Genomic DNA, 25,438 nt, shown 5'->3' on the forward strand with positions numbered 1-25,438 from the left:
GGCCCCCATTGCAGCTTCACATCGCCTGCACATTGTTCCCACCCAGCCCAGCTGACAGTGTGGTACCCCCGGGTCACATGATGCCAGTGCTGTTAGTCTCAGGGTGATCAAGCAGTGAAGATGGCGTGTTGCAGGAGGTGCCTGTGTTGCCAGTGCTGCTGTGGGGAAGGGGAGACCAGGACCCCCGAGGAACTCCTGCAGTGGGTGAGCGTGTTGTTTCCCTATTTGTGACACATACGCATTTTGTTTCCTGGTAGATTTACGCCCACAATAATACTACGCGTTTCATTTCGTTTCATGTGCTAACCCCTCCTATTGAACTACAATCACACCTGAACCCGGTCCTGTGAAACACAATAAGCTCGTATTGTTTTGTAACATGTGTAGCGCATTAGGATGGTGCTGTGTGTGTGTGTGTGTGTGTGTGTGTGTGTGTGTGTGTGTTTTGTGTTTTTCTGTTTTTTTTTTTTCTTATTAAAATAGTTTAGCAGAAATCCAGGCAGCTACTCTGGGTGAATGAATTTGTTATGTTTGGGTTTAAACGGTTTCGACCATATCATATGTTTTTCTAACTATACGTCAAGGAAATATTGACTGAGCACTGTATTTGAATGCTGAACAAAAGTACTCGGCAATTAACACATAAATTAGCAAGTTGCCCAGTGCACAACATGGCCGATGCTTTGTCTACAGTGGGAAGGCTTTGAATAACCTGGGACACTGATGGTTAGGAGGGAGTAGCTTGTACTGTGGAAGCACACTGATTTAAAGGAATAAGCTGTAATTGCTTGTTATTGGTATCTATCTATCTATCTATATATATCTATATATATATATATATATATATATATATATATATATATATATATATATATATATATATATATATATATATATATAGTATATATATTTATAGTTATGTGTACAGTTTTTATTTTATTGTATTTTAGCATGTTAAATGTCAATATTAAGAACATAATATAATATGTTATAAGAAGCTATTATTACCACCAATCAAGACCCCACACTTTCTAGTGCAGTATCTGCCTTATTTAAAAAAAAAAATCAGGTGTTCTTAGTGCTTCTCCATGAAGTTATTCTGTAAATCTGTGTGTAAAGCAAAACAAAAAAAAGAGATTACCTTCTGTTCTAATTAACTTGTTCCCAGCTTCCACTGTTGCTCAGGTGTCCTAGTGTTCTCTGTGATCAGTTTAAAGCAGTGCCTGCTTTACATTTGTACTCTTGGATTTCTTTCTGGCAGACAATCCTCGGGGAGACACATGGAGAAGATGAGATTCTACCAAGGAAGGACTATGAGGTGAGAATGACATCTGAAGACACACACACACACACACACACACACACACAGAATCTATGATTTCTGCCAGATCCGTAACACAGTACACTCTGATTGCTGCAATGGCCGTTTCTTTGAGTGGAACGGTTCGCTGTGGACACGTTGTTCATTCTGAAGGAGTAGTACTTCAGTGATCACAATTTATGCGGTCAACCAATCAATATCAGTTCAAAGAAAGAATTCACACATCCTGAGCATTTCCCCTGGCTGATGCACAGAGTTCCTGCATGTCTGTAAGGATTGCACTTAGAGATGCATTTTTGTGTGTGTGTGTGTGTGTGTGTGTGTGTGTGTATATATATATATAATTTTTTTGTTTTGTTTTTTTGCAGAGTTTGGACTATGACAGGTGCATCAATGAACCATTCATGGAGGTTCTGGATGGCATGGATAACAAGGTATTAAAGAGTCAAGCTTCCAGATTATCTCGTGGCTTGCTTGATCTGTCCGTACTGTACAGATCTAAACATACATGTTACACTTCAGCCAGTGTTGTGCCCACAGAGCTAAGATCACCCACCCTAATGGGTATCATTCCCTGTTTAATTCTAGAAAACAGAAGCCCATACAGCCAAGCCATTCAATGGCACGATGGATAATGAGCGCTGATGACTTGAATCCAATGTCGGTTTTTGTTTTGTTCTCGAATCTAGAAAGCCAGGAAGTATGAAGTGGTGAAGTGGGTCGTTGTCTTTGCAATTGGAGCCTGTACTGGGTTGGTAAGTTGTTTTTATTGAGAGCAATTCCTTCTGGCTGTGTTTTGTTGCATGACTTATCGTTTTTAGAAATGGAGAATCAGATTAAGATTGTACTGGAAATCGCAATTGCAAATTTACATCAGGTCAATTAAAATGGAAATGATGCAGTTGTTTTTGCATTTCAGGTAGGGCTGTTTGTTGATTTCTTTGTACGTCTCTTCTCTCACTTGAAGTTCAGCGTGGTTGAAAAATGTATCCTTTCAAAGCCAAGAAACTTAAGTAACCATTACGTTGTTTTATTCAGGGAGGACGGTTACAGAAATAGCTTTCTGTGTTCACAATAGAGATTACATAGCCAAGCGCAATGCCCTGGTCTGGCAGTCTCAGATCTCTAACATAACCGTGCGCTCCACTGTTTGTTCACTTTGCAGCGTGTTGCCCATTAGACAAGCGTGTTGTTTTTTCCTTGATTGGTGCCGTACAGCTGTGGAGGCGTGTACTGAAAAGGGCTGTCTTGCCCTGTCTCTACTAGAACTTCTAGCTTTCAATATGACCTTCATCTTCATAGCCAGTGTTCTGGTTCTGATTGAAGTAAGATTCAAATACTGTGGTTTTTTTTTTTTTTGGTGGGGTTTTCAGCATTGCAATGTTTATAGATAGATAGATAGATAGATAGATATTTGTTATCCAACTAGTAGTCAGGGTTGGAGTTCCCCCCCAAATCCTTTTTTAAAATCAATTTCCCATTCCCTTTTTTAATCCATTCTTTCAAAGGGTCCTTGGAATGGGATTGGAAACAGGAATTGGAATTGGGATGCCCTGTTGTCCTAGCCTTGCCTGTATTGCTGCAGATTTTATTTTCAAATGAATGCCGCGCAAGGTGATCGCCGCCCCAAAATGTAGTCCTTTTACTTTTCTATTTCTTCAGCCAGTGGCTGCTGGGTCAGGGATTCCTGAGATTAAATGTTACCTCAACGGGGTGAAGATTCCTGGAATAGTCCGGCTGCGCACCTTCCTGTGCAAAGCTGTGGGGGTTCTCTTCACTGTAGCTGGAGGTAGGAGGCGCCAGTCCGACTGGTGCTTTATTTGAACTAAGTTGCAGTTATTATTTAATTCATCCTATAAAAAATGTTCACTTGGTTGTCTGTTATCCCTCATATAACAAGACTCCTGTCTTGTGATGTGATAATTACCGGTATACCAGTATAAAGAGATTTTTTTTTTTTTAAAGCATGAGACACAGTGTAAATCAAGCTACTATCCATGTAACACGTTGATATCAAGCTGTCGAATGAATCATTCTCTCCTTTCACAGGTCTGTTTGTGGGAAAGGAAGGTCCAATGATTCATAGTGGTGCTATAGTAGGAGCTGGGCTGCCTCAGGTATGGAGCTGCCTTATTGTAATCTGGGGCAACTGTGTGTCTCAAAGCAAAACGCAGAACAAGTGGAACAGTGGCAAGGCAAATTTGGTCAAGGAGACTTTGTTACTATTTGCTGTGTGATTGCTGGTGCTAGAAACCAAGCCAGAGAGCTTTAGAGAATCCGGATGAAAACTTGTGCTTGAATACAATCATTAAGACACCTTTCTTTCATCTAGTTTCAGAGCATCACCTTTAAAAAGATCTGCTTCAACTTTCCATACTTCCGCACTGACAGGTGAGTCTGTGGATTGCAGTTCGGGCTGTATAAACTGAAGTGTGTTAACTGGGGACGTCATATTAAAGACACATGTTCCTAAAACTCCTCCATTCATGTAGACTTTGTTCATGTTTGTGCATCTCTTTCATCTTCTGCACAGCTGCGATCGAAAGCAGTCGTGGCAGCAGGTATGTGGAAAGACCTGGTATGCACACTGACTTCTTGGATGTGCACAACCTGTACTGCAAACTGAGAACTAACGTTTTCAATCATTTTAACACCATCATTAACAGCAGAAGAGCATGCTTAACCCATTAAGTACCACAATCACAGCTGTGTGTGTCATTTGATACATTACATTTAGACTTAACTTTTGTGGTTAACGAAATTAAGTTATAGTAACAATATAGTTAGAGAATTCAAATAGCAGGTTGATGCCAGTTAAAAATTCTCCAAAACATTACAAAGTAGCCTGTCCTTAATGGCACTTAATGGGTTGCTGTAAAACTGGGGTAAATGCTTTCTGAGACTAATAGTGTGATCAGTGGAAAGGAGAATCTTTTTTTTCTTTCTTTACGATGGCAAAGAGATCCCTAGAGCTAACGCAAAACACATTTAGGACACACTTGCCTTGCCTTCGCTTGGCATAGCATGAGCAGGAGCCAGGAAAGGGTGTTTATTGCACAGAGACGCAATCCTGTAGGATAGACTGATAGGATTTAATTTTCTTCCCCCTTCTGTTTCCTTCCAGGGATAAGAGGGATTTTGTCTCCGCTGGGGCTGCGGCTGGGGTCGCGGCTGCTTTCGGAGCTCCCATTGGGGGCACGCTGTTTAGCCTGGAGGAGGGGTCCTCCTTCTGGAACCAGGAGCTCACATGGAAAGTGGTATGTGAAGATGTTAATGTACAATATCGGATACTTGGGTTGTGAAGTGCAAGTTAAAATCCCATTCAGGGAAATGACAATTGCAGCATTTGACCGTGGGCGGCATTAAATGCAGTGCAAAAATGGGCTGTAAACCTGTAAGAGGAATGCACAGAGATGCCAAGAAAGATTTCTAGTCTAAACATTGATCATAATGGAAACTGTATTTTAGTATTGTTACATGTGCCAGTGTTAAGTGTTTTATAGTTACGGTTGATATAACGACAGAAGCATGCAGTTTTAGTATAGCAGTATCCAAAATGAATCAGATCTCTTAATATAATGCTGCTGTTTTAACCCTGCTTTCATGCGCCGCTGTTCTTCTCTCCCCAGCTCTTCTGCTCCATGTCTGCCACTTTCACTCTGAATTTCTTCCGCTCTGGGATTCTGTATAACAGCTGGGGTTCTTTTCAACTACCAGGGCTGTTGAACTTCGGAGAGTTTAAGGTTGGTACTTCTGCACTGTAGATCTCTTGATCTACCTCTCCTACTATGCACTGCACTTGCCTGACCTAAGCACCACGTTACTGGATCCTCAGCGAATGCACTATTGCAATACTGATAGGTCTTTATAGATCTAACTTGTTGCATCCTAGTTCATATTGTGTTTTAGTAGTATATTTTTTTACACTTACTGTAAACTGTACAGCATTTAAATATTAGTCTTGCATTGTAACCCGGTACTGCCCTGTAACGCCTGTAAGGACCTTGGATAAGGCACCTGCCAATTAAATAATAGTAACCCAATTCTGAGTGCTCTGAAGGAGGAACATAAGTTTGGGAGAGTCTCATCCCATGTTGGTGCACCAACATCTAATTCTAATTTAACTATTGAACGTTCCTGTTTAATAATAATTTTTTTTGCTAATGGTACTGATGATTTTAACTGTGGCCCCTCTGCTTTGTGTCTCAGTGCTCGGATTCGGATAAGAAGTGTCACCTGTGGACCGCGGTCGACCTGGCCTTCTTCGTTGTGATGGGGATATTCGGCGGTCTCCTGGGAGCTTTGTTCAACTGCTTGAACAAGAGATTAGCCAAGTACCGCATGAGGAACGTTCACCCCAAAGCAAAGTTTGTCAGGTATTCTGGAGTCAAGATTGCTGATCAAGATATATATTATAATTTCATTGCAAACGTTTTGATATGAAGAAAACTTTTTCAGATTAACACGAGTGAATGAACTGGAACCATTGCCAGTGTCTGCAGAAGCCTCAAGTTGTATTCCTAAAGGGGACTACAATATGGGATGTTCATTTATTGAATTATGTAGCCATTAAATCTGTTAGCCAGTTGTGAACTTTTCTTCTTTTTTTCTTCTTTTTTCTCAGGGTTCTGGAGAGCCTGCTGGTCACCATGGTAACCACCATAGTGCTGTTTGTTGCGTCCATGACTTTGGGAGAATGCCGAGATCTCTCGCCCCCCACCAACAGTGACAACGCCACGCATGTACGTCCGTTTTAGTTTGTGATGCAGTTTAGTGTGTTGCTATATCAGAGTTTACAAATCGCTTGCCTTCGTCATCTGCATATACAATGCAACACTGGCACAGACAACATTTCACGGTGGTTCCTCTTGAAATAAATGCAAAGAAAGCTTGTTTAATACTTAACCAATGAAGACACTGATAACCTGTCTGAACTACAGCAACTGAATGCATACAATTCCTCAGGCATGTGTTGTGTGTAGAGCAGTACTGTGCATTTCAGCAACTTTCCTGTATAACTAATTAATCCAGGTTTATTAATGACACACGTAGTAGCTAAAGAGAGAGCCCCCTCTGTACCTAGCTAGTGGGTCAGTGTTTTTTTTTAATCTTTCCATTTTAAACAGGGCTAAGTACACTATACCCAAGCATTGTTGTAGTACACAATTATGTGAATCCCAGGGCTGTAGTGTCTATTGCCTTTAGAAAACCAGAAATGCTTTATTTTTTTTTATCTTGTGTATCTAGCTTATTTATTTTTCCTATTAATGTACTCTTATTTCCAGGTTTCCAACTCTGAGGATGTGAACTCCACCATCAAAACGTTCTTCTGTCCCAACAAAACCTACAATGACATGGCCACACTTTTCTTTAACCCACAAGAGGTGGCTATTCACCAGCTCTTCCACCAAGACAGTAAGGACCGCGCCCGCCCCCCCTGTACATTGAGGGCCTGTGCACCTGGTAGCCAGACAGATATTATAACCCGGGGAGCAGCTGCTTTGCAACCAAATACGAAATATTATTTTGTTTGACAGTGCAACCAGAAATTGAGATTTTATCTTTTTGTGTGCATGCGATTGTAATATAGATTAATTCCCCGAAGCCTACGTATCATTTCGGGATGCAGTTGGCTTGCACTGACTCTTAAATCTGAATACTTAACTACGTCGATCGTGTTGTATTAGTTTTGTTTGCTTTTTTTTTTTTTTTTTAAATCTCATCGAGCGTTCTCTCTTCTCTGTTTGCGATTGCAGGTACCTTCAGTCCAGTTTCCTTGTCTATTTTCTTCGTGCTGTATTTTCTGCTGGCTTGTTGGACCTACGGCATATCTGTACCCAGTGGCCTCTTTGTGCCGTCCCTGCTGTGCGGAGCTGCCTATGGTCGGCTAGTAGCGAACATCCTGAAAACGTGAGTGCATTACTTCTGTGCAGTGGTATGAACAGAGATTAAGAAAGAAGAGCGAAGAAACTAAACTCCCCAGGGGCAGGGGGAGGGGGGCATAATTCGGAACTCCGATGTAAATCAGAGTGGGAGCTATGACAAGATTTAGGGTATTATTTCATAAAGTAAAATACCTCCTTAAATAAGCGTACCGGGTAGTTTTATAAAATAGCATAACCTGAGATGTGTTCTGATTTGATTGTCCGAATGGGGAACGTAGAAAGTTCTAGCTAAAGATTTTCATTTTTTTTTTCTTTTTTTTTTTAATTGGTTGAAGATGGTTGATGTTTTCTGATTGGTTTTGCAGCTACATAGGGATGGATCACGTTTACTCCGGGACCTTCGCATTGGTTGGCGCCGCATCATTTCTTGGGGGTGTGGTCAGGATGACCATTAGCCTCACTGTCATCCTGATTGAGTCAACCAATGAAATCACCTATGGACTCCCCATCATGATAACCCTCATGGTAAGAGCATAGGAGCATTCATGCTGCTTGTGCAAAATGAGGTGGTGGCATAAAGGAAGACCTGTTATACTGCAAACATGCACAGAGACGTGTTAAATATAGCATCTGAGGATCTCAGTCCTAAATGGAGTAGAACTCTCCTAGTCACGCACATTACGAAAAAGAATGCATTTATAAATTCAGCTTTATCACAAACCCTGACCCTTTTTTTCTTCTTCTATATTCATTTTTAATCATTCTAAAAGCTATTTTCAATATGCTAATACAGTACAGTGTTGACTGTCCAGAATTTCATTGTGGATTGTCAATTTACCGGACTACTTTTAACATGCGTTATACATTAATATGGATTTAGCAGACTTCAAAAGGTTCTTAAACTGGAAGTGTTTTGATTTTTTAAATCTGGCAAAGCCTCCTTTGCAGAGATGAAAAGAGGCTTTTGGTGCAGACGGTCACGTTTGCAGTCGCAGGATACACATGGCTGTGTTTTTAATGGTGTGTTTGCAGGTAGCAAAGTGGACTGGAGATTTCTTTAACAAAGGAATATACGATATCCACATAAAGCTAAGCGGAGTCCCGTTACTGGAATGGGAGACTGAGGTGGAGATGGATAAGTAAGTGCAGAGAAGGCATCATTCAAATTCAAATTCCCATTGCAGAATATTGCTGCTATTTCATGAGCAGGTCAGCTGGGAGGTACAGATCTGTATTTCTTAAGAACTGTATCCCATGACTAGATTGTGATGAGTTTTTATTCTGAAGTTGGTTTTGCCCCCATTTATGTTTTTGTTTTTTTTCCCCATTATTAATTTCTCCAAAAGGCTAACAGCTAGCGACATCATGGAGCCAAACCTGACCTATGTGTACCCTCACACCCGCATCCAGTCTCTGGTCAGTATTCTGCGGACCACGGTGTACCATGCCTTTCCGGTGGTGACGGAGAACCGGGGGAACGAGAAGGAGTTCATGAAAGGGAACATTCTCATCAGCAACAACATAAGATTCAAGGTCATTCCTTTCTCCACCCACTAGAGGGAGGCAGTGCTTTTAACAAAGGGAAACGTTCCTCTGTTCATATGTCACAACTCAATATTTCATAAATGTAATTAATTGTACCTTTTACTGTAGAATCACCCATTCACAGTTTTCGATATTTAACACGTAAGAAAGCTATAGGTAAGCCTGGTGGTCCAGTGGTTAAAGAAAATGACTTTCTACCAGGAGGTTCAAATCCTGGCTTAGCCACTGACTCTGTGTGTCCCTGAGCAAGTCACTTATCCTCCTTGGGCTCCGTCCTTTGGATGAGACGTAAAACTGAGGTCCTGTTGTAAGTGATTCTGCAGAAGAAGTTGATGCCTAGTTTACACCCTAGTCTCTATGGATAAAACCGTCTGCTAAATGACATTAATAATAATAATAATAATAATAATAATAATAATAATAATAATAATAATAATAATAATAATAGGGAGCACTATCTAACCAGACAGGCAGACAGCAGCTTCATAAACTGATCTTAACATGAGAGCGAGCGGACCGGGAGAATGATGGATCTTTTTTCCCCTCCTAATGCAGAAGTCAAGCATCCTGACCCGGGCGGGGGAGCAGCGCAGGCGGAGCCAGTCCATGAAGTCGTACCCCTCGAGCGAGCTGCGCAACGTGTGTGACGAGCTCGTCGGCACCGAGCAGGCAGAGGAGGCAGAGGACATGCTGCAGCAGATGCTGGAGAGGAGGTGAGAGGCAAGACCAGAGCCCGAACTGGAAGATTTCTAATTACACCCACGCCTTCAATCCATCTAGAGCATCCTAGCTCTTATAGTAATATGTGCACTTGCTGTAAACTACACTGCATTTAAATATCAAGCTTACATTGTAACCCTGTTCTGCCCTGTAACACCTGTAAGTCGCTTTGGATAAAGGTGTCGGCCAAATAAAATAATAAATAAATAACTCCCTTTTATAATACGAGACCCCCTACCTGTTTATTGTTTAATCTCAAACGGTTTAGGATGTAACGTGGTGAACCTTGATATCCCGATTTTGTAGTTGCAGTTCGCATTTTGTCATACAAATTTCTCTTCGTGTCAGGGATCGTTGAGCGATTCAATTCTTGTTGGTTTATATACAGGACAGCCTTGTAAAAGAGGACCTGGTCTCAATGGGTGTGTCCCTTGTTAAAGGATGAATACATGCGTAATGTGTATTCTCTGATGGTATCCCGTGTATTTCAGACATGTCCCCTATCCCAACCTGTACCCTGACCAGTCCCCTAGCGAGGAGTGGACCATGGAGGAGCGATTCCGACCTTTGACCTTCCACGGCCTGATCCTGCGATCCCAGTTAGTGAACCTGCTGATCGGGGGAGTCTGTTATGCTGAAAACCAGTCGGTGAGTTTGCACTCCAGACTGCGGTGTGTGTTTCTTCTTTTTTTAAGTCATGCATTGCACAAAATGTATTCAGTTATTTTTTTTTAAAAGCAGCCTTTTGGGCTGATTTCTGTTAATGTGTGTGTTTATTTATGCATTTTTATATATAAGAGTGCGACTCAGCCTCGACTCTCCTACACTGAGATGACGGAAGACTACCCTCGGTACCCAGATATCCATGACCTGGACCTCGCGTTGCTTAACCCACGCATGATAGTGGTGAGACCTGAATCTCCTCCTAAGAGTTCACAGATAACATCACACCCTCGGAACGTGCTGGCAGTGTGCACATACAACAGGATGAACAAAAATATACCCACAGGGCTCGCATGCATTATCACTAGATCTATACAGATCCGCCATTGTTTAGATCAGTTGGTCAGCGTTCAGATATTTGTATTGTGTTTTCGTTCCAGGATGTGGCGCCGTACATGAACCCTTGCCCCTACACTGTCTCCCCAAACACCCGCGTCTCTCAGGTGTTCAACCTTTTCCGGACCATGGGGCTGAGGCACTTGCCTGTAGTCAATGCTGTCGGAGAGGTGAGGGGATATTGCATTGATTCGATATGTTGCAAGCTGCATGTGTGTTACCCACACCTGTGAAAAGCTGAAGGTGCACAGTGTATATTTCTTTTAATTATTAATATTGTCATTTAAAAATAATACAGTAAGTATCTTTCCTGTAGGGGCACTTCCTCTCCAAAAAAGGGGCACATTAAATCTGATGAAGACATAATGCTTAGGTTTAAATAGGTGAGCCCAGTGAGACATCCAGCTAAACGTGAAACATTGTACAGCTAGTGTATTGTGCAATTGCAAGTATATGCTGAACAGAATGACCATGTGTTTTTTTTTTTGTTTGTTTTTGTTTTTTGTTTTTTTTTTTGGCATTGGGCAATTCCCTCGTGTAACAGTTTGGATAGTGTTATAATTCCCCCCCCACCCCCCCCCCCCCCCCCCCCCCCCACCCACCATGTGTTTTTTTTTTTGTTTGTTTTTGTTTTTTGTTTTTTTCCCAGATTGTTGGAATAATCACAAGGCATAATTTAACCCACGAGTTTCTACTAGCAAAACTGAGGCAGCACTGCATTACAATCTGAATCATCTTGACTCTCCGGGTTTCTGAATCGTCCTGTTTAGCTGGAGTGCCCTTGCTACTCCAAGCAGAATTTGGAGAATTTCCAGCGAACCCCATTTCCAGAACAAGTCCGATGGCTCCGACCAAGGAGGAACCCCAGTCCGAACTTCAGCACTGAAAGTCTGAAGTACACCCTACACTTTTAAGAGACATTTGTAACTACACAATTTTAGTTGGATAAATAATCTAGGTCTGTAGAAGGCCTGCAAGTTAACTTCTGGTATAAATAAATACATGTCAGAAAAGCTGAACTCTTAAGCCATATCTTAAAAAGTGGGGTGCAGTGTGTACCCCACGCACTGTAAAACCGATACTTAATGAATCAGTATGGGGGGGCTGAGATGTGACACTAAGATCGTTCCCAATCCACCACTGTAATGGTGATCTACTCATCTCTCTGTCCATTCATAAAATCAAGGGTAAATTATGTATAATCACTGTCCACTGTACAACACAAGACCTACCATCAGAGAGGGAAACGTTCTCAAAATCCTCTCCTTGCAACATTACTGTGCTACAACACATAAGCTAGCCCCTGCTTGGGGGGGGGGGGGAATAAATAAATTACTTTTGTGGGACCTGGCATCCATGTTCAACAGTGCATCTAAAGAAATGTTCTGAGTGTGTTTACACGAGATATTTCATGAGAACAGAACATATTAAATAACGATGAAGTGACACAAAGACATGTGGCTCATGCATTTTGTGCACTCCACCCTTTCAGTCCTGGGTGTCTGTTTTGTGTTATTTTATTTTTATCCAGCACTTAAACTTCAATTTTTGTTTTTACAAGACAAAGTAGAGACCGATGTTGATTGACTTTAAATCCACTCTCAGTGCACCTCTATATTTTGCTATCTCAAAAAATTCTAATGAAATATCGAGGGAATTTGTGACGTTATATAACTGTCACTGGTCTAACCCTAAATTAAATTAACCCTGGGAATTATCGAATCGTGAAATAACCACGCAGTCTCTGCTTAATTTGACAAAGCAGGAGAAATAATTGTTTTCCATAGTGGAGTAGAATTGTCTTGAGAATGGAGCGGTATGTTGATCGTTTGAAAAGTGGAGGTCGACCCGAGGAGTAGGAATGGGATGGAATTATATTTAGAAGAATAATCTGTACTCCCACTTGACTGCACCCCATGTCAGGATTTCGTAAGCACAAGATCTTGTCATCAAAGCAACAGTCCCCACAGAAGGGAATACTTTTAATACAAGTCGAGTTGCAGATTAAAAGGCAATTGTATTGAAAGGCTCAAGCTTGATCACCTGTTAGCGTTTAATAGATGCCCATCTTTGATGTACAGTACCTGAAGCATATTGGGTGTGCAATCTGTAGTACTTGTGTTCTTAGCCCATGTCCCAGGTTAAAATCTGAGCATTTGCACAGTTATATAATTTATGTAATTGCTTTCATAATCTGTTAATGTTATTAGCTGTTGTAATCCTATTATTTATTGGTTTTGTCAGTGTGCGTGGAAACCCTGACAAGACCTGTACTGCATATCCCTGTTAAAGGAATCTTCACCGCCTTGCAGGAAGGGCCTTGTTAGACATCTCGATACAAAATAAGGATCGAAATTGAATTTCCGTGTGAAATTTTCTTGAAACAGTCAAAAGCCTCTGTGTATCCCGGGCTGCAAATCTTGAATGAATTAGGGTAATTACTAAAAACCACTAGAGCTTATTTGTTTTTGTTGTTTTTGTTTTTTTTTATATAATGCAATTGTGCCAGCCGTGCACAAAACAAGCCAGTTTATTAGTGCATTTCTATAAATTAGTTTTTACATTTTTTACACAGGGACCTTGGTTAACTGGAAACACTAATTGTCAAGATCCTTGACCGTTTATTAAATGATTCAGCTGTCTTGTATTCTCAGATGTAATCATCTGTCTGTCTCTCTCTCTGTCTTGGTCTCTTATGTCCGTATCAATGCTACATTATCTTCTCGCACTAGAAAAATCAGTTTCTTTATCATAAACTGAATTTCAGTGTGTATTTTTCCCCAATGGTCTGCATTACGTGCATTTGCAATATGGACAGTCTTATTGCATAGGAATAAGACAAGAAAAAGTTGAGAAATGTTCTATATAGTTTTTTCTTGATAGTAGAAAAAAATTCTTTCCAATCCAGCCCTGTATGGCAGTACCTGTAGTACCATAATTTAACTGTAGGTGTTATACCTTAAAGTGGTACCTTGTGTACATGTCTATCACCAGTGATATAGACACGGCTTTGTGTCATTTCCACGTGGAACTATGAAGTTGAACTGAAGAGGGATAATGCATTTCAAAATAAACTGTTCCCTTCTTCCACATCCTAAACTTCTCAGCTGATGATGCCAGCATGCAGTATTCAATTCATTATATTATTCCTGAATTATGAAACCCATGTTAATCTTATGTATTTGTGCATTTTTTTTTTTTTTTTACACTTTGGATTTGTGTGTGTGTGTGTGTGTGTGATTATATAAGCTGCTTGGAAAATGACCTCTTTCACACGGTTTTTTTTTTTTTTTTTTTTTTATTCCTGATTTGTACCACCTGTTAGCCATGATGTAAAAAATAATAATAAAAACGATTTTGTGCACTTCCAAAAATATGTAAATATTGTCATGTATTCAGTAATACAGTGTTCCTCTAGACTTCATCTTCTACCAACAGATCCTATTAACCAAAGAGTGGTGGAACTAATTACAAACACATGAGGATTTGCTCATTGCTTTCTGTAACACTTGCCCACTGTGCACTAATCAGTGGAGCTGGAGATCGTGGTTAACCGCCAGCCCTGTCAAGATTACGTGCTTTTATCAGTGTGGACGGGTTTAACTCTCATTACAGATGTATGTCACTTGTTTTATTGGTCTGCAAGGCAAATGTTTACCTTCATTTCAGATCCAGAAACTGGAAATAACATTATCTAATTAATTCCATATCTAATTAATGTATTAACCCACTGCGTCCTGTGGCAGGTTCCTGTGCGTACGCAAGCATGTCGCTTCACATGTTCTAGTTTCATCTAGAGGACTTTATTTATATCCAAAGTGGGGATAAAAACTAACTTTATTTATTCAGGGGGAGAATCAAGACCAATACAGTCAGTGGTATCCAGTTGATCTATATATCTTGTGACCGAAGGAGATATAAAACATAAATAGTTAAGAGCAATTGATGAAACCCTTTGAACAAAAATCAATGTCTGTATATCCTGCTACCTGAAGCTACAGTTCAAGCTACATTACAGTTCTTGGAAAAGGAACTGCAGCAGCCTGTGTGTGGAATAGCACAGCATCACTGCTGTGTGTAAACCCTGCCCGCTGCTGCAGAGTGCATTACAAGAAGTAAGGTTTGACCACTGCTAGCTAACAAATACAAGAGGAAAGAACTGGGCTCTTGGGGGGTAATGATTTATTTAGTCGCACAGTACTTCCATTTAAAGACCACACCACACACACATACACAGTACAGGTGTGATTCTCTAGCTAACCAACATCACTATAAATTAGTGATTATAAATAATTATAAATCCAGTATTCATTTTTGGCTTTTTTTAAAATTACTGTTTGTGTAGATTCCTTCACTGCATCAGAAGCCTAACCTGCAATTAAGAAAAAAAAAACGTTTGTAAAGTTTCTTTGAAGCATAATATACAGCTCTTAAACACATTATTGAATAACTAATTGTATTTATTTTTTATAAGACTAAACGAAGGAACAAAAAGCATTACAGCCTTTTACAATGTTTGATCTTTGTTTCATCTAGTACTATTATGTATGTCAAGATTTTGCGAAAGCACGACAAAAGTAAATTGTTATTCATTTGAGTTTTAATGTGTAGCTTTTTAAAATCATAATCATTTATTGTTCACTGAAATAGTGATTTCATTTAACACTCTCGTCCCATAAGCATTCAAGTAGTTTTTTAAAGATGGACAACAATACTGTCAGGTTAACAAAAGAAAAACTATTGTCCCTGCTCCATTATTTATTCATGTCCTATGACTGTGCATGTTGACTTTTCTTATATATATATATATGCTTCACTTTGAAAAGGTTTAGCACTATGCATTGGATCCATCAAGCTCAAGTGTGCAGTGATTGCAGAACTATACATTCTAATATTTGTGGAATGAGATTCCAGAACTCTCAATTTCTGGATATTCTGAAGGCTTACCTTTCCTGGAACCCCCACATCCTATAGAACTCATAGAGCCGATTCTGTCGATTCTCGAGCCAAAGCAGCCAGAGGAACCTCTGTTATTTCTTGTAGCCATCAGAAGATCTCTGAGCCTGCTGCTCTGTGACTGGTAGCCCTCCTGTGGCTTCTTGAAGTCGGAAGCTGGCCTCTGTCTCTCCCTTTCCCTGTCCCAGGGGGAGCCAGCTTGGGATCCTTCACCCTCTGGGTTTGCAATGTCATAATCCTGCTGATTGTCATTGCCTTCGTCTTGACCCAAGGTATCCTCAAAGCGTTCAAGCAGAGTCTAGAAATGAGAACAAATAAAGTAGGTATTCTAGAAGGGTCATGGGGTATGCCATAACTCATCGTCAGATTATTGTTCTTCCAAATAAACATTGCATTCCATTTAGATCAAGTAACATTTTCACCAATACATTGTACCACTAAGTACAGAAGTCTTTGCTGTGCAATAAATTAACCACTAAGTACAGAAGTCTTTGCTGTGCTTTTATTGTTCAATGGTTGCTCAACTTAATTCACAAGCCAAAGATCTAATCTACTAAAACTTAAAGGTACAGGACAAACGTGTTTCAATTAGAGTGGATTGCTATCAGTTTAACAAGAGGACTAGGGATCTATTTCCACACTATGTTTCTTTCACCCCTTACCTTCAAGTTAGCTAGGTCTTTGGATGAATAAGGACTGTAGAGTGGATCTTCCCTAGCTAGGATCTTATTGCAAATGAAAAGAAGGACTCCAGTGTAGATGACTGTCTTCAGCATCATGTCTTCCAGGCTTTCTTTGCTGCTTCAGAGTCTAGTCAGGATTCCTCTTGGGGTTGGTTGTGCTTATTTTTTGGTTCCAGCTCTTTCCACCTGAGTTCTTTTATACCCTTGACGGAGACAATTGCATGCTCGAGGCTTGTCGTCTTAGCAATTGCCTACAGCACATTCTGTCACCTCGGAGAGAGATAAGCGGTGTAAAAGAAGATTTCCTTTTAAGAGGTTATTTGGTGGTGGGTGATGGGCTGCGTGGCGAGAAAACATCGCACCTACTTGGATTGGCACAGCGCATGATGACTCAACTCAGCGATTTCACCCCTTGTGAAACATTCCTTCAGGAAGAAGCTTGGGATGCTTGAAAATATCTGTAATGCATGAGCAATCCTGCACCATATCTATCGGGTCAATGTGCGTGTGGATCATGAGCAATACTGCACCATATTATCTATAGTGTCAATGTACGTGTGGATCATGAGAAATATGGTATCAGAGAGTCTTGGCACTTCATATCACTTAGGACACAGAGGGAGCAACTTGCTTACCGGACATGCTTAAGTCACAAACACACAGCTTTGTCTGTTTCCTTATACAGCAGTGTGTAGATTTATTAGAACACCCCATTGCTTCTATATTTTTGACTTGCTGTCCAGATGAACATCTTGAAAATGTGTTAAAACAGGCAAATTGGTAATTGTCTGTTCGAATTGATGACTTTAATAAGCCAGCCATGCAATTAATTTAGAATAGTAAGAGAAAACGAACACAGAGCCACAAATGGCAAAATGCATGAAAGCTTTTCAGAAGTTGTTTAAGATGCCTGATTAAAGCACAAAGTGGTCTAACATATTTACATTTGTCTATTATTTCTACATTGCTGATTACTGACCAGAAGTTGAAGTTGTCACACCCAGAGATTTCCATGCAGGTAGGTGTATATATTTAAAGGATATAAAGGACTCATCTTGAGGTGTTCTAATAAACTGCACACCAGAAGAACCGTCTGGAACAAACCCCATTGCTAATGCTTTTGGTTTACTGGCATATACAGTGCATTCTGAGATTTTATATTATATTTAGTTTTAGGGTAAATGCATTAATTTTGCTTCTTAGATATTTTAGTACATGTTGTGTGCCTGCAGGCCTCTCTGTATCATATTACATAAATTGCTTTAGAATTTGCTTTTTGAGGTAAGTTTAGTTCAAATTTAAAGCTTGGTTGTAAAGCTTACAGATTAGTTTTATTTAACAAACTGTGGTCCTTGATTTAATGGCATACACTGTAAAACTAAATGTTTAAGATGTAAAGAGAATCTGGTGCTACAGATTTTGAACACATTTTAGAGTTTATAATTGTTTGAGATTATTCTTTAGATGAACAAACAGTAAGCGTTACCGAAATGACATTACAGTGTGTAGTGTATCAATATTATAAGATACGTTTATTATTATTATTATTATTATTATTATTATTATTATTTATTATTATTATATTAACAGTACAATTTACTTTAATGGAAAACATTTGGTTTTGAAGAGTTTTTGACTCATTTTTTAATCACATATGTTTTTCTACATTATAAATTATCATTAAATAGCTCCCTAAAGAAATTCAATGTAAAGTATACGCATCCAAAGTAAACCTATGAAGTGAATTAATACTGTAACTGGTTTGTTGCTACTGGGTACGGTATAATTCATTTTTAAACAGATCCTTGAATGTGCTGTTAGTACAGATAATGCCACATAAAACAGCAGCTATAACATTTTAAATACAACCACCCGTAAGTTGAATGTTACCATTGTAGTGTAATGCAGCAGTCAACCACAAGGGGAGTGGGGATGTCACCAAGACGTGGAGTAGCTGTCCATGGTGCTGAATCGGTATTTTACTGTCTCACAGCAGCGTGTTCATAAGTAAGCTATTTTTCTTAAACATTATGTTAAATAAGATTTTGAATATTTTAGGTTGAGTATGTGTGTGAGTATATAACATTATACTATCCCTCAGAAGAAAGTAGCCATTGACGGTTCTTTAACTGTAATATATAGTGATGCCTTTGTAAATGCATACTTCCTTACGCACTGACTGTTTTACACTATACAAAAAATACAAAAATAAATAAAGCAATCACAGTAAGGAAAAACAACGTAATTGATAAAATAAAGATAGTTTATTGTATCTTTTTTCAAATGACTTGAAATACAGTTACTGCAGTTAAAACAGAAATCAATAAATTAACAATGAAATCAATGCGTTTTAAAATAAATAATGTTCAATAAATATTAAATATTAAACAAACAGAAGTAATAAATAAATATATCAAATAAACAGAAAGTTGTTTAATGGCATTTTATTATCTTGAAAAATCCCCATTCCTCAGAGCGGGTGTACAGTAGGGATCTCTTATGATGGTTTTAACTTCTTTTGTAACCTAGAAGACAAAATATTTTAACATTAAAATTGCAATCGAACATATCCTGCCCAAGATGACTCCTGTATAGCACACGAGACACAACTCCTAACATGATGAAAAGTTGTCTTTTAAAATAGTACCTAGCTAATTACATGAGATTAACTACATTCATTAAGTAAATCCGAAGTGATATGCCATTGCTTTCTCCTGATACGCAATCCAATTTTACTGCATTTAGCAATTAAGACGATGAACGCGTATTGTTAGGTACTCTAGACATGCTATTCTGTAGGGATGCATGATAAAACATGATTGCTTTAGTGGACTTACTCATTCTAGAACCACCGTTGCACCCCAGCGCACTCATTGATCCGATGCGGTCGATTCTCCTTCCGAAGCAGCCAGAATATCGTTTTGCGTTTCTCAGTGGGTTCAGAAATCCACTGGCACTCCTGTCCGAGAGGCGCGCCTCCTCCGCATCCTGCGTGCTGTATCCAATAACCGATTCTTCTGCGTCTCGCTCCTGGCTTGCATCCTCCGCTTCGAATGATCGCTCTTCGGGCATTCCATCTGCCACCTGCCCCCTCTCTAATGATTCTGCTCTGACGTTCAGCAAAAATGCATCTTCTAGGCGTTGAAGTAAGGTCTGGAATCACAACGGAATGGCGCATGAGGTTTTTAATGCGCTTTCACATATTCAACTTTTTTTTTTCCTTAAACAATATTATTGCACAATAATGTAAGCTACTGTCTTGGTGCTTGGTGAACACGATGCATCAATACGGAGTTTCTATACTCTTGGTGTTAATGTTGGGGTCTGATCAAATTGAAATGTAGATTAAACATGTAAGACCTCCCAGCAACTTTGTATTTCTGTGGCTCAGTGTTCCTGAGACAAAACAACATTTTCAACACAAAGTATGCGATTCACAAAGCATTTACTGCCGTGCTAATTATTATTATTATTATTATTATTATTATTATTATTATTATTATTATTATTATTATTATTATTATTATTATTGAAGCTTTTAAACATGATCCTTTTGTTTTCGTTTTACATTGGTAAATGCCTTACGAATACGAGCCTAAATATCCCGTGATTGGAATATTTCCGCCCCAGCGTTGCTTACCTTTAAAGCGTCGGTATCTCTGACCACAGGGTCGCTGTAGGGGTAGGCACACACGAGGAGGTGCGTCTGCAGCAGCAGGTGCACAAATCCGTAGCAGAAGGCAAGCCTTGATCCCAACATTGTCTCTGATGTTTAGCCTCGCTGATTTTGGGGTATGGCTCTTGTTTCAATGAGTTCTTGGTTTCTTCCTTCCTCCCTTGACTCCTCTTGTCTTATTGTTGTTTTGGTCTCAATGGTGCAGCTGGCCTTTTTATACTTTTGAGAGTGACGTCGCCGATTTGGATAGTGCTATGTGAGGATGTAACCTCGCATTCCGTCACTTGCTGTTGATAAAGAAGGCTGTCGGAGAATTCCTTTTCAAGTTGTCATTACCCTAGTGATGACGGCTCTGTAATAGAGGAGTTATTTCAATAGTTTCGGGGGAGGGTCCTACATTACCGGCAGTAAGCTTTCTTCACTGCCTTTAACAGAAGAGCCGACTCTAGTTCGCTTAATTTGGGCTTATTCGATCATTTCCAGGAACATATAGCTGAATTGATGGAAAGAGCCATACAGTGCTTATTAGGGTAGGTGTGTAAGTTAAGTCTATATATATATATATATATATATATATCTATATATATATATATATATATATATATATATATATATATATATATACATACACACACACACACACACACTATTTACGTATTGCAATACTACATTACAATGACAAATACGTTATATGTTATATAGTGTTATATGTTTGATTAGCCTAACATCAAACCCATAAAGGTGTGCAAAGGACATGTGTGTCACAGAAAAAAAAATGACGACATTCTCGTTTTTGCAATGAGGTGCACGAAGCGGCAATTAAATTTGACTGACAGGTTGGATCCGGTCATCCACATTGTCAGTTTCCACCTCGCGATACTCGAGACACTCTCAAATGTCTTCTAAGAAGAACATGTTTGAATAACAAGCGCTCAATTCCTTGTGAACCTGATAGGGTTAAATATGTAAAAACTAAACCATGAAACTGAATCCAGTATTTTTGTGTAAACTGAGAACCTGACACTTTTCAGAGGAAACTTTTGATACGTTAAACTGTATGAGCATTTTTATATTCTACATTTATTTAATTAAAATATCTTTGTGTCATGTTTGCATTTTTCCAAAGTAATCTGCAGCCTAAATTAAATTGTCAAGTCTGTTTTTTTTTTTCTTGTTGGCGTTGCTTTCCAAGAATTCTAACATTGAGTAAAGAACAGTAGTACAGCTTAGAGTAAACTATATGAAAATATGTCAGTTGAATGACGTGATGTCATTGAGTGACATTGTGCATAACGGCACTGCCAAACAACAACGGGCTGAGAGACGGCTGTTAAGGGAAGTTGTTGTGCAGATCCTGGTGATTGCCACCAGACCCACTGAGGACCGAATATGAGTGTCTGTCAGGACGCAGCTAAAACGGAAGACAGTGAGGGACAGCGTGAAATGCAGCATTATACATTCTGTTCGGGCTTTCAAAACGAATCTTACTTGTGGTAAACCGATAGAGGCAAGTTTATTTCCACGATGAGGTTTAGCTTTGGCGACTGCAGGGTGCGGAGTTACGCCTATCAGAAAATGTTAACGTTTCGTGTCACCACGTTTCAATAAAGCACAAAGTAATAATTAGTGAACTGTCCTATTATTTTCATCGTTGGTTCAACCAGCATTTTTATTTTTAACACAAGCAGTTGTCAGCTTTGTGTAGTGTTTTTATTGTATTTTATTGAATAAAAAACAGTGTTTATCTGGTGACAACTCTTACAATATCACAAACGTGTTCCTTTCTTAATCTTTTATTAATTGATTGATTGATATTAAATCGGGCGCTATACACAATTCTTCAACGCCTTAAGGTTCAAAGGGAATTGGACGGTTGGTGTTCCAATGGTTTCTTCTTCAAATACATTTGAAAGCGACTCAAGTATCACGAGAAGGAAACAGACAATTTGGATGACCAGATCAAACCTGTCTGTAAATGTTAAACCCTGTTTGTAGCACCTCATAAGAAAATTAGCATACTTTTATTTGTGGGACACATATGTCCCTTGTACCTTAAAGGGTTAACTCGTGGGCTGTCTTTTCTGAATAAAATATATTCTGATCATAACAAAACACATTGCGAGGAACTATGTGTTATGGCTGCTAAATTAACCATGTCGATTATGTATTATTCCCAGATCCGTCCAAGAATGAACATGTAATATTTTGATTAGGATACAGAGGGGACAAAACAAGTACGTAAAAGTCGTTTATTACAAATATAATTTCTACATTGCCACTCCAAGTACAAGGACATCTAATTTATTCAAATAACAGCTGAATACAGAACTCGAGTGAACGCTTTAAATATTATACATTACATGTATATAGAAACTCCATGCAGAACTGCACACCTTTAGAAAACACGGGCGATCATTTTTAACCATTAAAAGAAAATCATTCAATTTGAAACTTTTTTCCTGTAAGGTCAACCTTTACATCCAAACTGTATAACAGGGCCAACATACTAACTAACATACATAATTACAGCATAAATATATGTTTGTTTTCCAGTGTGTGGAAACAATGACTTCTCCTATAGCGCACACGCGTAACAATGGGAGTCTTGTCACATCCATTTTCTGCACAAATGATTAAAGTCCTGAAGTCAATGGAGAGACGGTCGTTCAGTTTCCACTAAAATATCCTTTTCTTTGAACCTGGGAAGAAAAAAAGCAGAAACCATTAAGAGACTCGAAAGTGACATATTGTGCAGGGTTTCCAAATTGTTACAAGATGTGTTTTTACAGTAACAATTTGTATAGAGATAAATGGATAGATATAGACATAAAAACGTTTCTAATACCACTTTTTTCAAATCAAAAATCACAATTTTAGATGGAACAAGGGCGTTTTTATTTGAAGGCTTCAATCTGGCAACGTTGGTGATAAAACCAGTTTTCGGCATAAATTAAAACTAAACTAAACTAAAACGTATTAATGGAATAAACAGAATTTAACCCTATGGTCACAACATTATACTGAGCGACAACAGAAAATCACAGTTTTACCAAATCTGGAGTTGTTGCACCCTAGCGAGCTCAAAGAGCCGATTCTTTCAATCCGGTTTCCAAAGCAACCGTTCATGCTTCTAGCTGAAGTCGCAATACTCCGGAGCCTGCCCCTTTGCATGTTTTCCTCCCGAAAACCAGCCGGTTTATAAAACTCTTTCTCGGCTTGTTTCCTAACATTGTCCAAGATCAGATCAACGTCGTCTTCTGGATTGTTGACCAAGTCTTCAGATCCCGCGTACACGTCGCTCTCCTCATCTGGGGAGAGTTTCTCTTCTAGACGCTCAATTAAATCCTGCAACAGAATGATTCAGAGACTTATTCCAGGCAACTCCATCTAGTGCGTCCTGAGTTTTCCGTTAAAACGGTGATCCGATTTAAAAGAATGGATGAAATGCTGTGTTCAGGACTTGTTAAAAGTCAATAATCTGTTTTTCTAAGGTATTCATAGTTTGTTCACTGATTGTATATTATCATTAATAGTATTAACAAGACCAAGAAGAAAGATTTGGAGAGGTCCTGCATCATACATGGAAACTATAACATTGCATATCTGGGTTGTTTAAATTTGCAAAGTCAAACTAAGACTCTATAGCAATGCTTTACATAAAACCTGTTATCCTTGAGGTCAGAAACCTCGATTACTATGCACAACCGTAAACAGTATTATATATATACTAACAATAAAGGACCGTCGTTTTAAGCTTCTGGCTCACAGATCGACCTGGCGTACTTACCTTCAGACTGGACAGCTCTTGCATGTTGTACTTGTTGAATAAAGTACTGGCTCTAACCCCGAGCTGGAACACGCACAGTAAAAGAAATCCGTAACGGACTGCTGTTTCCCCCATCCTCATTGAATCCCTGCCCCAGTACAGTTCAAACAGTGATGCTGTCAGTGTGCTCCACTGCTGCGTATGAGTTCAATTGTATCCGCTGTTTGTGGACTTGGCCCTTTTATATGCTTGGAAGCAGCACCACAGAATCTGGTGTCCTGTTATGACAGAAACGAACTTGACATTCTGTCACCTCTTACCGATAAGGACGCTAGTTTAGACCGGTGGATAGACTGCCTTTTAAGATGATATTTGAGTGTTGCTCTGCGGCAGCGGTGGCCAAAATTGAGTCCTCTACTCCTGGTCTTTGTTCCAACCCTATTCCACGTTGTTTAACTGAACCAATTAACCCTCATTCAGACCGTCGAGTAGTTCATTATGGACCCTATTCTCACGCGCTATTTACGCGCTGGAAGAAGTGCTTTAACAGCGCGTAAACGAAGTGATAATAGGGCACGATATCATTTTACCCGTTAAACCTGGAGTGGAATAGCCCTCCGGGACCGTGATTGGACACCTCTGCTTTAAACTATTAGAACACCTATACTGTGTCCTTCTATTTGCTTTTAAAAGAAACGGGTTAAATGTGGAACGACTAAAAAACGAATCGATATATTTTGCGATGTTGTGTTGATTCGTGATTTGGTGAGCTTTGCTTAATTTTGTGCAGTACATCAGCAACGCATAACAAGCACACGCTGTCATGCTGTATACATTGTGTAGACTAAAATTAGAAAATAAAAAAAACTGCCTTTACTGGAAAGCAAACCGATTTGGAAAATCTTCAAATATCACATCAGTGTCTGGACTATATATAAAACTAACGCATGATTGAGGCCAAAATACATGGCTGTTACCATGCTACTGCGGATAGTTTAATGTCACCTCGAGTTCTAATTTTGTTACGGCTGACAAACAAGACCTTGACTTCCCATCACAGGACCGCCCCTGTAAATATTACTGATAAACATGTGAAACTCGCGTCGAATTCAATCAAAACATACACGCCTTCTTTCTGACACGGGGCATTTCAGTGTTATGTGGCAAGATTCAATTACAATATCCGGAACAGACTTTAAATTAAGGACTTCAGTTCAAATGAGAGTCTGCGAGAGCGAATATTCTGATTCAATAGCGCCTTAGAGGAGCACAAGAACTCCAATGTGTAGCTGCACCATTCCTGCCCGCAGCTCTCAGACCCAGATTAATTGGTTGTTCTTTTCTATAAGAGTACTCTGTAGTATAATAATTGTGAACGAATGGTAAAGTATAGGTAAGCATTGTAACGAGCAGGTATAGTACAGTATATTAATAAACATGGTGAACCAAGGTAAGCTGTGGTAGATGTATAGCCCAGCTATTGGAAAAGCATGGTACTGCAAAAAGACCGTAGTAAACTGTTACAAGGGTCGCTCTGGTACATGTGGGAGGATAGATCATGTAAATTATGTGACAGATCTGGAAATAATGCACTATAACCCGCAATACAGTTCAAATAAATTTAAATAAGTTTAAATCAGAGACTTCGCCATATCATTAATTAGGTAAAATATTTATTCAGCTTCAGTCCAATATAATCTTTTTTTTTTTTTTAAATATAGTTTTGATACAGCAAGACTAAATAGCTGACACAATGGGAATAAGCAGAAAGGTTCAACGTTATTATTTTTAATCAAAGTAGGATGCAGATCTCTCAGCTGAAACCAT

General features: G+C 39.3%; 4 protein-coding genes across 5 annotated transcripts; 1 reads left to right on the forward strand and 3 right to left on the reverse strand.

Annotated features, from left to right (window-relative positions):
• The first annotated feature begins 85 nt into the window (after positions 1-85).
• Positions 86-13,190, forward strand: LOC121328901 (chloride transport protein 6-like). Of its 2 annotated transcripts, XM_041274040.1 has the most exons (23): positions 86-204; positions 1,262-1,318; positions 1,690-1,755; positions 2,011-2,076; positions 2,241-2,307; positions 2,540-2,646; positions 2,984-3,110; positions 3,371-3,438; positions 3,654-3,712; positions 4,446-4,578; positions 4,951-5,064; positions 5,531-5,697; positions 5,946-6,063; positions 6,607-6,736; positions 7,078-7,231; positions 7,572-7,731; positions 8,239-8,345; positions 8,553-8,739; positions 9,307-9,464; positions 9,963-10,119; positions 10,270-10,377; positions 10,575-10,700; positions 11,180-13,190. In XM_041274040.1, exons 1-23 carry the CDS (start codon positions 121-123, stop codon positions 11,258-11,260), a joined length of 2,601 nt encoding a protein of 866 aa, XP_041129974.1. In that variant the 5' UTR covers positions 86-120; the 3' UTR covers positions 11,261-13,190. The 2 variants fall into 2 exon arrangements, with proteins under 2 accessions (XP_041129974.1, XP_041129975.1); XM_041274041.1 differs by lacking the exons at positions 2,241-2,307; positions 2,540-2,646; positions 2,984-3,110; positions 3,371-3,438 and having other exon boundaries at positions 87-204.
• A 1,551-nt stretch (positions 13,191-14,741) lies between these two features.
• Positions 14,742-16,346, reverse strand: LOC121329307 (natriuretic peptides A-like). The gene is made up of 3 exons (XM_041274854.1): positions 16,149-16,346; positions 15,478-15,784; positions 14,742-14,902 (listed from the first exon to the last, which is right to left on the reverse strand). The coding sequence occupies exons 1-3, from the start codon at positions 16,263-16,265 to the stop codon at positions 14,898-14,900; spliced, it is 429 nt and encodes a 142-aa protein (XP_041130788.1). The 5' UTR covers positions 16,266-16,346; the 3' UTR covers positions 14,742-14,897.
• A 2,068-nt stretch (positions 16,347-18,414) lies between these two features.
• LOC121329255 (brain natriuretic peptide) lies at positions 18,415-20,038 on the reverse strand. The gene is made up of 3 exons (XM_041274758.1): positions 19,810-20,038; positions 19,007-19,322; positions 18,415-18,694 (listed from the first exon to the last, which is right to left on the reverse strand). Exons 1-3 carry the CDS (start codon positions 19,927-19,929, stop codon positions 18,678-18,680), a joined length of 453 nt encoding a protein of 150 aa, XP_041130692.1. The 5' UTR covers positions 19,930-20,038; the 3' UTR covers positions 18,415-18,677.
• Positions 20,039-22,080: 2,042 nt separating this feature from the next.
• Positions 22,081-23,824, reverse strand: LOC121328521 (ventricular natriuretic peptide-like). The gene is made up of 3 exons (XM_041273216.1): positions 23,633-23,824; positions 22,896-23,190; positions 22,081-22,544 (listed from the first exon to the last, which is right to left on the reverse strand). The coding sequence occupies exons 1-3, from the start codon at positions 23,750-23,752 to the stop codon at positions 22,522-22,524; spliced, it is 438 nt and encodes a 145-aa protein (XP_041129150.1). The 5' UTR covers positions 23,753-23,824; the 3' UTR covers positions 22,081-22,521.
• Between the last annotated feature and the right edge of the window lie 1,614 nt (positions 23,825-25,438).

The sequence above is a fragment of the Polyodon spathula genome, chromosome 16, assembly GCF_017654505.1.
Source record: "Polyodon spathula isolate WHYD16114869_AA chromosome 16, ASM1765450v1, whole genome shotgun sequence".
Taxonomy (NCBI): domain Eukaryota; kingdom Metazoa; phylum Chordata; class Actinopteri; order Acipenseriformes; family Polyodontidae; genus Polyodon; species Polyodon spathula.

What these genes read in the sequence shown, in the direction of transcription:
- LOC121328521 (XM_041273216.1), bottom strand. Translation starts at nt 23,752, where the DNA reads ATGAGGATGGGGGAAACAGCAGTCCGTTACGGATTTCTTTTACTGTGC. An exon ending in AAGAGCTGTCCAGTCTGAAG is followed by an intron (nt 23,191 to 23,632) that starts GTAAGTACGCCA and finishes ATTCTGTTGCAG; the next exon opens with GATTTAATTGAGCGTCTAGA. An exon ending in GTGCAACAACTCCAGATTTG is followed by an intron (nt 22,545 to 22,895) that starts GTAAAACTGTGA and finishes TTTTCTTCCCAG; the next exon opens with GTTCAAAGAAAAGGATATTT.
- LOC121329255 (XM_041274758.1), bottom strand. Translation starts at nt 19,929, where the DNA reads ATGTTGGGATCAAGGCTTGCCTTCTGCTACGGATTTGTGCACCTGCTG. An exon ending in GAGATACCGACGCTTTAAAG is followed by an intron (nt 19,323 to 19,809) that starts GTAAGCAACGCT and finishes TTGTGATTCCAG; the next exon opens with ACCTTACTTCAACGCCTAGA.
- LOC121329307 (XM_041274854.1), bottom strand. Translation starts at nt 16,265, where the DNA reads ATGATGCTGAAGACAGTCATCTACACTGGAGTCCTTCTTTTCATTTGC. An exon ending in AAGACCTAGCTAACTTGAAG is followed by an intron (nt 15,785 to 16,148) that starts GTAAGGGGTGAA and finishes TCTCATTTCTAG; the next exon opens with ACTCTGCTTGAACGCTTTGA.
- LOC121328901 (XM_041274040.1), top strand. Translation starts at nt 121, where the DNA reads ATGGCGTGTTGCAGGAGGTGCCTGTGTTGCCAGTGCTGCTGTGGGGAA. An exon ending in CCATACTTCCGCACTGACAG is followed by an intron (nt 3,713 to 4,445) that starts GTGAGTCTGTGG and finishes GTTTCCTTCCAG; the next exon opens with GGATAAGAGGGATTTTGTCT. An exon ending in ACAGTGACAACGCCACGCAT is followed by an intron (nt 6,064 to 6,606) that starts GTACGTCCGTTT and finishes TCTTATTTCCAG; the next exon opens with GTTTCCAACTCTGAGGATGT.